This window comes from Chenopodium album, chromosome 15 (genome assembly GCF_948465745.1).
Source record: "Chenopodium album chromosome 15, dcCheAlbu1.1, whole genome shotgun sequence".
Classification (NCBI taxonomy): domain Eukaryota; kingdom Viridiplantae; phylum Streptophyta; class Magnoliopsida; order Caryophyllales; family Amaranthaceae; genus Chenopodium; species Chenopodium album.
The window spans coordinates 5,301,298-5,313,508 of record NC_137848.1 but is presented as its reverse complement, the minus strand read 5'-3'; the positions used below and the strand labels follow the sequence as shown (position 1 = coordinate 5,313,508).

General features: G+C 34.6%; 1 protein-coding gene across 1 annotated transcript; it reads right to left on the bottom strand.

Annotated features, from left to right (window-relative positions):
- Positions 1 to 1,364: 1,364 nt before the first annotated feature.
- On the bottom strand, positions 1,365 to 5,223 carry LOC145582775 (protein-tyrosine-phosphatase MKP1-like). The gene is made up of 2 exons (XM_081639793.1): positions 2,481 to 5,223; positions 1,365 to 1,768 (listed from the first exon to the last, which is right to left on the bottom strand). The coding sequence occupies exons 1-2, from the start codon at positions 4,615 to 4,617 to the stop codon at positions 1,761 to 1,763; spliced, it is 2,145 nt and encodes a 714-aa protein (XP_081495919.1). The 5' UTR covers positions 4,618 to 5,223; the 3' UTR covers positions 1,365 to 1,760.
- Positions 5,224 to 12,211: the final 6,988 nt, after the last annotated feature.

Below are 12,211 nucleotides of genomic sequence, written 5' to 3'. Positions count from 1 at the left end.
GCACCACCATCAACCAACCCACACCGTCACACCTCGCATGTTATGTTAGCTAACCGCCAAAATAACAAGCAGCCATTTGATTACCAAAAACACCAAAACAATGCAAGAGAAATGCAGCATAAGCTAAAAATATGTTCTACACAAACTTCTCCATGACCAAGTAGCTACTTACTCATCTGTTATTGTTGCATTTGATTTAGGGGAAGAAAGGTTTCGCGAATTGTCACCCTCTTGTTCGGTTTATAGGAAGAAGTTTGTGTTTGATCATCTTGATGAGTTGGTGAAGGAGGAAGAAAGGTGTTCATGGAGGGGAAGAGAGGTTGTCATGGAGGAAGAGAGAGAAAAAACTGGTGGTCTTTTGAAAAAAAGGAAAAAAGAAATAAAATTACCCGATCTTCAGGTAACCGGTCACTTAGGCTCGGTATGAGAGAATATATACCAAAGGTAGGATTATTTCAGGTTAATCCAAAGGTTGGATTATTTTGAGAGAACCAGCGAAAGGTTGGATTATTCATGTTAAATTTTCCTTTTATTAATTTAATTTTTGAACAACTTCTCGGCGGGCCGCGTGCCGTACTGGGCTGTGCTGGCAGGCCGTCCCATGTGCCGAAGGCCGTGCCACCCGTCGTGCCCGTGCCAATTTCCAAAAAATTAGTTCACGGCACGGCCCACGGACAACAACTGGGCCAACGTGCCGTGCCGGATTCGTGCCGGCACTGCCCATGCCCACCTTTATTGCCAACTTTGGCATTGCTATAAAATGTGTATTTCCCCTATTCTTGAGTTATTGCAATAATGTGAGTTTTACGCACCTCAATGCTTACATAGTTAGTTGTGACCGTTATTAATATAATTGATCATCAAATAAAAATTAAGGATTATTTTAATTTTACCACCAAAAAATAAACACACTTTTTGAATGAATCACCCGTAGAAATTATTAAAAACATTAAGAATAAAAATTAAGAATAAATTATCATTTTATTCTTAATTTTTATTCTTAAATTAAGAATAAATTATCATCCATAATTCCATATAGTTATTTGCGATTTCCGTGCTAAAAACATTTTCTTTAGTTATTTATCGTCCAATAAATATTAAGAATAAATTATTAAAAACGCGATTTTTGTGCTTAAAAACATATTCTATAGAAATATATCGTTTTTATAAAATAAAAAAAATTGGGTGGTAAGAGAACAACAGAGTTACAACCCGAGGTGTTAGACCGGGATATACACTAGTAATTCAATAGATAATTAAATATCATCAATAATTTCTTATGAGGTTATAAGACTATGTTGGCTCTTTCAAAAAAAAAAAAAAAAAAAAAAAGACTATGTTGGCCGACCATAGATGCACATGTCTTAAACTTTATAACATGAAATTGATAATTATCTATTTCGAACTGAGAGGTAATGATATAGTATTACAATTGAAACTACATGTCTACATGCTGTGATTTTATCTCTCTACCAAAGCAAAAAGGGTTCTCTTATTGTACTTCATATGGCTCTAATATGCTAGTCATTAGAGTGTACAACATGGAGGTATATTTATGTACATATATATGTTCTCCAGGACCGATATGATTAGGAGCAAATATAATTCAAATTTCCCCTAACATCTCACAAGCAGAGAGAGTAAGGTCTTGGCACTGCCCGGGATGCCCAAACTTCTATTATTCCATAGTTGGTGAAGCTTGAGCTTCAGGTTACAATTCAAGTTTAGACGTTCTGTGAATATTTTCTACTCCGGTTTCTCTACTGATCTGCAACAATGAAAGGACACGCGTTAAGTGTCCAATATCAATGTGTCAAAACAAAAAACAGTGGGTATATGTATACAGTACACCAAACAAGCGGAACTTTTATCAGTAATGCATCAATTTCACAAAAGTTCTCCAAGTATATAGTAAAAAGCACAACAAACTTCCTAATTAGTAAATTAAACCTTCTCAACCACCCTCATTTAACTAGATAGCAATTCTCCAACCACTCCAAATCCAATCATGTAGTCGATTGAATGATTCAAACCTAAGATTTCTAACAATGACAAATTAGCTTATAATAAAGATCAACTTGGCTTACATTACCAAAAAAAAGAATTGGCTCATTCTCATACAAACAGTTTGATGCTAATAGTTCAAGTAGTTGAAGAACACACCCAAGAGCTTTTCTATAGATAATTTAGATATTAAAGACGATAAGTAATTGACTATTGTATGAGAAATGAGATAAACAAAACTTCATTTTTTTAAGACCAAATATAACCAGAATCTATTGTTGCAGTCATTGACATCATTATCACCATTTATCCACTAACTTTAATATTCCTCTAGTTTCAAACTTGAAAACTACAGAAATCTGTGATAATGCAACTATTCAAGTTTATTGTCATCTTACAAAATTAACATACCTGCACAAAAATAAATGAATCATGTAATTTCATTAAATAAACTGTAATTAAAATCGGAAATTTACCTGCATCTAACATCAGGACATCTGTACATACTTCACTGACCTCACCATGTTTTGGCTCGTAATGATTTTCACTTTTTATCTCCTCACCCAAGTTAGGAAGAGAAAAGGACCATGATCTAACCAAGGTACTGGAAACAGGAGCTGGAGCTGAATCAGCCGTTGCAAGTAACATCAGTGTAGGCGGATTACTGCCCCGGCGTTCAGCAATTGAAGGAGAAGAACCTTTACATGACAAACAGAAATTCGATGATTTCCAGCCACTTATAGCAGAAAATGCATCAACACATGATCTTGTATCCCCTTCTTTAAATAGACAACCAGTTTCACTCGAAGCTGAATTTCTCGTACACAAATGATCAGATAATTCCAACCCCGAAGGTGAAGGTTGTGAAGAAAGGTTAGATGAGTCTGACCAAGTTGAAGAGGATGGTGAAAAGGTAAAAGGGCTGGAATAATCTGAAGTGGACGGGGAAAGAGAAGGGGACTTGGAATTGAATGGAGGACTGTTGTTTGGATAAGGAGATAAAGAGTCTGGCGAGCTACAAGGACTAGGTAATGGAAATGATGAATCAGCATGATGAGCATGCTGTTCAAACCCTTCACTAATACAATCTGTATTGGGTAAGATAGATTCAGATAAGCTATGTTTAAGGGTAGACTGCAAAAAGTAGGCAGTGGGGGAAACAGGTTCTTCTCCAATATGTTGGGAGTCAGTTCCACTTTCAAGAACAGATGGAGTATTCTGGCAAGCAATAGGTGACAAAAAAAATCCCTTCATGATACCATTAGCGAATTTCTTCCTCAATCTACCCCATCCATTTTCCCGAGCAGGAAGATGAGTTTCACTCACAGAACTCGACAAAGTAAAAGGAGGAACAACTCCACCGGCAAGTGCTTTGTTGAAGATCTCAAAATCTTGATCGTATTCATCAAGTTTCCTATTGCTAACATCACTACTGGCCATGTCTTCATCAACTAATCCACTACATAAAGTCCTACCTTCGATAGAGACTATCACGTCAGTACCATTGTTCAGAATTTCTCCACTGGAAAGAGTATCCCAAAATTCAGATGGCTCTTCACCCTCCTTTATTGGCAGAAGAGGTCCATGTGCCCTCTCATATTTAATGACCTGCTGAGCAGCCTTCCTCGCATTATTAGACATCATTGAGCTACAATACTTCCCAATCCATACATATATGGCAGAAGGAACATGGACAACAAACGCCCCACGGGAGTCAAGACTACGTTTACTAGGACGGCACACTAATTTGGGTACAAGATGAAGGGGAGCATATGGAGAATGTGGAGCCATCCTATACATCCTCAAAATAGAATTAGGACTTATGGGCATGGCATGAACTCTCTTCTGACATTGAAGAAGCTGACAAGCAAACCCCATGTTAGGATTAGTTACTCCTCGAGCTGCCTTCACATACTGGAAAGCATCCTCAAAGCTTTGCCCTTCTTTCCACATAAGATACGCGATGACCAAAGAGGTAGATCGAGACACCCCTTGGCAACAATGGACCAAAACCCGCCCACCTTGCTCCCTAACATCCTCAAAATAATCAAACACGTCATAAAGGATACTTGTTATATCTTCTGATGGTCGGTCCTGCAACCAAAGTGTCTTGTACACAAGATCACCCTTGAAAAACTCGGGGCAAACAAACCCAACACAATTGAGCACATGAGTGATCCCATTCTGCCTCAAAACCTCGCAATTCTTAGCCACAGCTTCACTTCCTAAATATATATGTTCCCCTATCCTCGAGCATTCCTTCTCATAGAAAGCAAGCTTATCCTTATTAGATTCAAACTCTCTCCCAGCAACCTCAATTTTCGAACTCCCACTCGAATTTACACCCAACCCACTTCCAATTCTCCCTCCAGGGGTAGTAGGCAGAGGCCAAACCCCCAGATCATCCGACCCCGCCTTAGGCCACTCCTCCACAGTTCGCCTAGAAATCGAAAGGGGTTGGAGTGGCGGCAAGCAAGACCGAGCTTTATTGCTCGGTTGCGCTCTAGGGTATACAGGATTAGGCTTATTAGGTGATCTATCAGACCATGAAACTGACCTAAGATAAGTTCTTCGGGCATTAGCTTGCCCCTCTTCATCCCCTGCACCTAACATCTCACTAACCCCCTTCCCCCCTAAAACAAATCAACAAATTTCAGACTGATTGATACAAACCCATCTCAGGATTCTTCCTAGAAAGAACATACAACAACTGGGTCCTATCATAAATACCTAAAAAAACATTTTTAGAAAATCAAATTATATTTTCTTGGGGGAAAATTCTAAAAAATATTGCCCACCTATTTCAACCTAAAACCCTAGACTTAGAATTCCACAATTCAAAGGAAGAAAAATCTAAATCAGACACAGAAAACGACCCAGTAAAAGGAAAATTAAACATAAAAAAACATTGAACAAGTAAAATCCAATTCTGGGTAAGACGAAAATGTTGAAGAAAGACTTACTTACTTGTAAACAAGTCTACGAAGAATCTGGCAACAAGAAAGAGACGTTTTAGGTAAGATATAATATGAAAATTGAAATGGGTTTTTGTTATTTAATACCAAATTCAGTGAAAATTGAAGTATTTGAGGAAAGATGAAATTGAAAGTGCTGTATTTTGCTGACCACCAATCTTTTTCCCAGAAAGTGAGAACTGAGAAGAGAGTGCAAGTAGTGTGTGTAAAATTGATGAAATAAATTGAAGCAATTGGATTTGGGAAAAAGGGGAAATTAAATTTAAAAAGTATTTATTTGATGATGGTTGGTTGGATTATATTGATATTTTGATTGGATTTATTGACTGGTCAACTTTCAACATCTTTACATGATCTGACGGTGCTAGTTTTGATCCGAATTGTAGCCGCACGTTCATTCTTAATGTTAAGTACTACCGCTTACACAAGCAACTAGAGCTGTCAAAAACCGACCCGAACTGGTGAATCCAAACCGTTTCGAACTGTTCCGAAAAGGAACCGAACCGCTATGAACATGTTATTTTAAAACCGTAAACCGACCCGACCCGATTTTTTAAAACCTGAAACTGAACCGATCCGAATGTTTGAGAACCGTTAATGAACCGTACCCGTTATCAAGCCAAACTGATACAACCCGAAACCGAGAACAACCCGAACCGAGTACTTCCCCAACCCGATAGCAACCCGACCCATTGTAAACCGAAACCGATTAAACCCGACAAAAACCCGATAAACCCAAATCGTTTACAACTTGTAACTTAAAGTCGAACACTATATTGTATTAAAAAAATCTGAATCAAAAGCAAACTCTAGATTTGTTATTATTTTTTGATCCTGAAAATCTTTATACAGAAATGGGACTTAATTAAAGCTATTGGAATAACTAATTATAGAATGTTGAGGAAATACTAGGATATATACGTTAACATAACCCGTTTAAAACTGGCAAAACCAGTTGTCAAACCGACTAAGTTCAACTCGAGCCAATTATGACCTGAAGCGATTACAACCCGACCCGATTAGGACCCGATATGTTTTGACCCAAAACCCGCTTTAAACTGACAAACACCGTTTTTAAACCGACCGACTTTAACCCGAACTGATTATGACCCGAACCAATTATAACCCGACCCGATTAGAATCCGACCCGAAAAGAAACTGTAATAAAAACAAACCTAACCGAACCGACCCGAAATTATTTAAAACCATCCGAACTGACCCAATAATAATTCCAACCCGTTAAAAACCGATCCGTTGTAAACCGAAAATCGATAAACCGAACCAAAAACCGAACCGCAAACCTGATTGACACCCCTACAAGCAACCATTTCAATTTATGACTTATATCTTGCCAAAAATCGACTCCTGAAGATTGGATTTAATTTCGATTTAGATTCTATTCTCTTCGCCGTAAATAGGATCATATAATCCTTTTTTAGCAGAATATTTAAATATATTATATTATTAGGATCATATAATCCTTTTTAAGCAGAATATTTAAATATATCATATTATATAGTTCAAATTAGTGTGATTTTTTATACTTCCTCCTTTCTTTTTTTATTGCACTATAAGGGATTTCACGTTTGTCAATGCATTACTTTAGCTATCAATATCTTCAATTATATTTTGGAAATTTTCACTTTTGCTACCACCAAAACACATCGGTGTCACTTTTGCTACCCATCTAAATTATATTTTTATTTTGCTACCACTAAAAATGACATTGTTTTAATTTCACTACCTGTAGCCAACGTCTGTTACTGTTGCCGTTTGGGGGCCCACTTCAACGACTCTTTTATCAGTTCCCATTATATAAATAATGGTTTTATACCCAATTGCTCCAACTTTCAATTCTTTCTCAAAGATTAACCCACTGAAATCGAATTCTCGCAATTGAAAACAAAATTTGCTGTAGAATTTCACAAAGTAATTTGATTCCGACAAGATTCTAAGGTAAGCATTTGTAATTTAGCATAATAATTATTTTATGCGATTGAATTAGGGTTTATCTTATCTTTAATTAGGGCTTTTAAGTTGGGATTTGTATTTTTAAAATTGATGTTGTGGGTTGGTATATAATCTTTTTAAGAATGTAATTAATGTCAAATTTGGGTGAATTGCAAGCTATAATGTCATTCATTAGGGGCTCTCCCTCGAAACAGATTGCGAAACTACCACCATTGTTGGACCACTATAAATAGTTAAAGTTTCGTACCTTCCAATACGTCGTTGTCAGGCAAATCAACAGCTTCCAACAATGGAGATGACGCTTCCTCGCAGCTGATTGTCTTCCCCTGCTTCGTTATCCCAGTAAAAACCTTCCACGCACACAAGTTTAAGCTTCAAATTGTAGAAAAGTTGAGATAAAGAGAGTTGGAGATGGTGACAGAGGAAAGAGAAAGATTCGTGGTAAAAAAAAATTAACCCAGCCTTCAATGGAGTTAAAGTTGGGGGTTGATAGTATTCAATGGAGAGAGAAGGTTGGAAGAGGATTAGATTCGAGGAGAGAGATGAAGATAAGGAAGGTAACTTCACTTTGTGGGGCCCTCAAACGGCAAAATTAACAGATTCCGTCTACTGGTAGTGAAATTAAAACAATGTCATTTTTAGTGGTAGCAAAATAAAAATAAAATTTAGATGGGTAGCAAAAGTGACTTAGATGTGTTTTAGTGGTAGCAAAAGTGAAAATTAAATTATAAAAATTTTATATTTGAAAAGTAGAATTCGATACGAATCTAACTAGATCCCACATGACTATATTTTTCCTAATCTATAAATCACAAATGATGGTCAAAGAAAATTAAGTGAATAGTGTAAAAGTCCTAATGGTGTAATAAAATAAAAACAGAGGAAGTAGTTTTGTTTGTAAATAGATCATGTTATTATTGACTTGAAACTATTTAATTGAAATTAAATTATTTTATCTGAATATATTTTTACCAAATTAAATTATTTTTACTAATTCTCTATTACGGAGTATATGTTACAATAATACCTATTTGTTGCCTACGTGGCACGACACTTGTCGAAAGCTGGAATGCCAAATGTCACTTTATTTATTAATGATGATATGATATGATATAAGTACTTTGATATTTAGTGAAAATAATTTATTTAAATAAAATTAAGTTTAGTTCAGTTAAAATAATTTTATTTTATGATTAATAAAATCAATAATATTAAAAACAAATATAATCTAGATTCTTTAACAGTAAAAAGAAGTTTTGATCGGTAAAAATAATTTTATTTCAATAAAAAAAAAATTAATTTTAGTTAAGTAAAAAAATATCAGCTCAACAAAAACAAGGTGAAGAAACACATGTCTTTAAGTAGTGTTCAATTCGCCAGCATTTTTATTTTGATGCTATCTAAAAGTACAAATTATAGAGTATTAATTTAGAATTTATCTTAATTGAACTTATTAGCAATAAATTAATTTTATTTGACCTTATCATCTTGAATTTTTTATTCGAAGTAGTCCTATATGAGTACTATTAATGAACATCTTTGACCTTAGACTTATCATAACTTGCTTAACAGTTAGGATTGATTGCACAAATTTTAATTGATGATCTAAATTGAACAAAAATTTAGAGGCCTGCAATCCATTGTAACAAATTACTATTGATTGACTGGATAAATAACTTAGACCCCGTTCACTTCACCTTATTTTTGCTGAACTGAAATTATTTTTAATGAAACAAAATTATATTTGCTGAACTTAAATTATTTTTACTGAACTTAAATTAATTTTACTGAACTGAAATTATTTTTGCTGAACTGAAATTATTTTTATTGATTTTCTATTATAATTCTTCTTTAAGATAACAGAATTTTACTGAACTAAACTTATTTTTACTGAACTGAAATTAAATTTACTGAACTGAAATTATTTTTAAATATTATTTTTTTAAGGTGAAGTGAACAGGGTCTTACTCTCTCTTTTCTTGAAAGATGACACTTACCATTATGTGTGTTCTCCTTTGTTAGATTTTTTTTCTTTTTTTTTTTTTTTTTTTTTTGAAACACTCCTTTGTTAGTTATGTTTTAATTATTTCTTAGATTAAAATAAATTGTTTACACATTTTTCTCGTAAATATATACTTCGTATATTTTCAATGCAACAGTCCTCATTTATCAAAATGTTAATCTACTCTCAAAACAACTATTCCTATTTACTAGATTTTTTTTTATTATTATTATTTTTATTTCTAACGTTAATGTAATGTCTTAATACTTGATATATGTGACATCTAATTATTACTCCCTCCGTCACTTTATTAAGAACCTATTTGAGTTTTTTCATGGAAATTAAGAAAGAACCTTCGTCAAAAAAAAAAAGGAACCTATTTGAGTTTTTTCATGGAAATTAAAAAAGTTGGTAAAATTACATAAGTGCACGTGGGGTTAGAGAGAGACAAAGAGGGGGAAAAAAAAGTGGTAGAGAATAATTGGAGAGAGAGAGAGAAAGTGTTGAAAATGAGTGTAAAAAGTCATTACTAGCATCAAAAAGTGATGACAACTCATCAAAAAGTGGAGAATATTCTCAAATAATACACCCTTAAAATAGAAATAGGCCCTTAATTTTGATTGTGAATTGTTATTCGTCGCTCCCATTTTACATAGTAACGCTCCCATTTTGACTTGAATGGACAAAGATGCCCTTTATGCAAGTTGTAATATTTAAAAAGGACTTTGTTCCCTTCATACACATTTTACATACTAACGGTCCCCTCAAAGTAGTACACCGTGAATCCCGAGCCCACCACATCGGTCCCCAAGACCTTCAAACCAAATCGGTCCCCACGACCACCTTAAACCTTTTTTTTAACAAAAATTAATCATCAAGTTTTTTTCCGACGGGTCTTGGATGATGGACGACTGGAACATCCATACGCCGTTTTTTATTTTTTATTTTTATTTTCTGATAATGGGACAATCGCCCAAAATTTCCGGATGTCCCATGGTGGATCCGCCTGAAATTTCCGGATCCACCATGGAACATTCGGAAATTTTAGGCGGAAGTATAGATCCGCCCAAAATTTCCGGATGTTCCATGGTAGATCCGGAAATTTTAGGCGGATCCACCATGGGACATCCAGAAATTTTGGGCGGAGTCCCATTATTCAGTTTTTTTTTTTTAAGTTAATTATTTTTTTTTTTTAATTGTTGTTGTGATTTAGTTTTTAATAATGTTATTATTGTTTTGTAATTGTTGTTGTTATTAGTAGTAATATTATTATTATTAGTAGTAGTAGTAGTAGTAGTAGTAATTTTATTATTATTATTATTATTATATTAATTAGTAATTATGTTAGGGTATTACTATTTTGTTATTTATATTATTAATATTGTTATTGTTGTTGGTGGTGTTTATGATTATTGTTGTTGCTATTATGATTGTTGTTATTAGTATTAGTTATTAATGTTAATAATATTATTAGTTGTAATATTGTTTTATAAATATTATTAGTTGTAATATTGTTTAAGTTAATTATTTTTTATTTAATTGTTGTTGTGATTTAGTTTTTGATAATTTGAGTAATTAGTAATAATTGTTATTATTGTTTTTTAATTGTTGATGTTATTAGTAGTAATATTATTATTATTATTAGTAGTAGTAGTAATTTTATTTTTTAAAACCTTATTATTATTATTATTATTATTATTATATTAATTAGTAATTATGTTAGGGTATTAATTGTTTTGTTATTTATATTATTAATATTGTTATTGTTGTTGGTGGTGTTTATGATTATTGTTGTTGCTATTATGATTGTTGTTATTAGTATTAGTTATTAATGTTAATAATATTATTAGTTGTAATATTGTTTTATAAATATTATTATTAATATTATAAAAAAGAACATAATGACATAAACCGTTGTTTTGTTTAATTTGTATAGGATATAGAATCTGAAGACGGCGGTGACGGTGTGAATTATAGTGGGAATTTCTGCACGGATACGTTATTTCCAACGTCTGAGGATGCGGTTACACGGGCGTATGCTGTTTCCATAAATCTGGGATTTATTTTGGTGAAATCGTCTTATAACAAAACCAGAGATAGTCGGCCGTATCGATATTTGAGATGTGATCAGTCACGGAGGAGCAAGCCGAGAGATTTGGAGAACGCGATACGAAAGGACACAAAAACCAAAGCTAATGGTTGTCCTTTCTACATCAAGATATATTATGAAGTCAGCACTGATAGTTGGAAGATCCGTGCGAAAAATGATCACACCGGGACACATAACCACCCAATGATTGTGTATGAAGAGGGTCATCGTAAAGTGAGCGGATTGAGCCCGGGTGCAAAACAGGTTGTGCGTGACATGACAAAGTCCAAGGTTGCGCCCCGTAACATCATGGAAACTATTGCAGAGCAATTTCCTGATGATCATCCAAACATTAGGCACATTTACAACTGCCGGAATGACTTTAGGATGGAGATGTCCGAAGGAAGAGGAGTTGTTCAGCAATTTCTTCATTTGGCGAAAGAGAGTAAGTACATTTACTGGGTCATGTCCGATGATCTCGACGTCTTGCAACATGCATTTATGGTGCACCCGATGACGGTCAACATACTCCGCACATACCCACACGTCATAGGGACGGATTCTACTTACAAGACCAATCGATATGGCATGCCGTTCTTTGAGATAGTAAGCATGACACCGACAAACCATAATTTTCTAGTTGGTTATGTTTTCATGCGCAACGAGTGCACGGCTAGCTATCGGTGGGTGTTGCAGAGATTAAGGGAATTGATTGGGTTTGATAAAGAGCCATCGACATTTTTGTCATACCGTGAACTTGGGCTATGTGCGGCTTTGAGAGAATTGTTTCCAGGGACGTCACATTTACTCTGTCGATGGCACATTAACAAAGATGTAGAGGCTAGGGTGACGAAGATGTTCAAAAACAAGAAGATTTTCTTTTCAGTTTTAAAAATGGCAAATAAAAACGTATTATGGATGCATCAACTGAGGCGGAGTATGATCATGCTCTGGCTACCATGAAAGCAAGGTGGGCAAGTTTTCCGGCAATGATTGAGTACGTTGAGGGAACATGGCTGTGTCATAAAACCAAATTTGTGACGTATTGGACGAACCAAATTCTTCACTTTGGTAACACCACCAACTGTAGAGTTGAGAGCCAACATTCAGCAGTGAAAACGTGGTTTGAATCATCCACAGGTTAGTTGTTTTACTATATTAGTTGTTGTC

What these genes read in the sequence shown, in the direction of transcription:
- LOC145582775 (XM_081639793.1), bottom strand. Translation starts at nt 4,617, where the DNA reads ATGTTAGGTGCAGGGGATGAAGAGGGGCAAGCTAATGCCCGAAGAACT.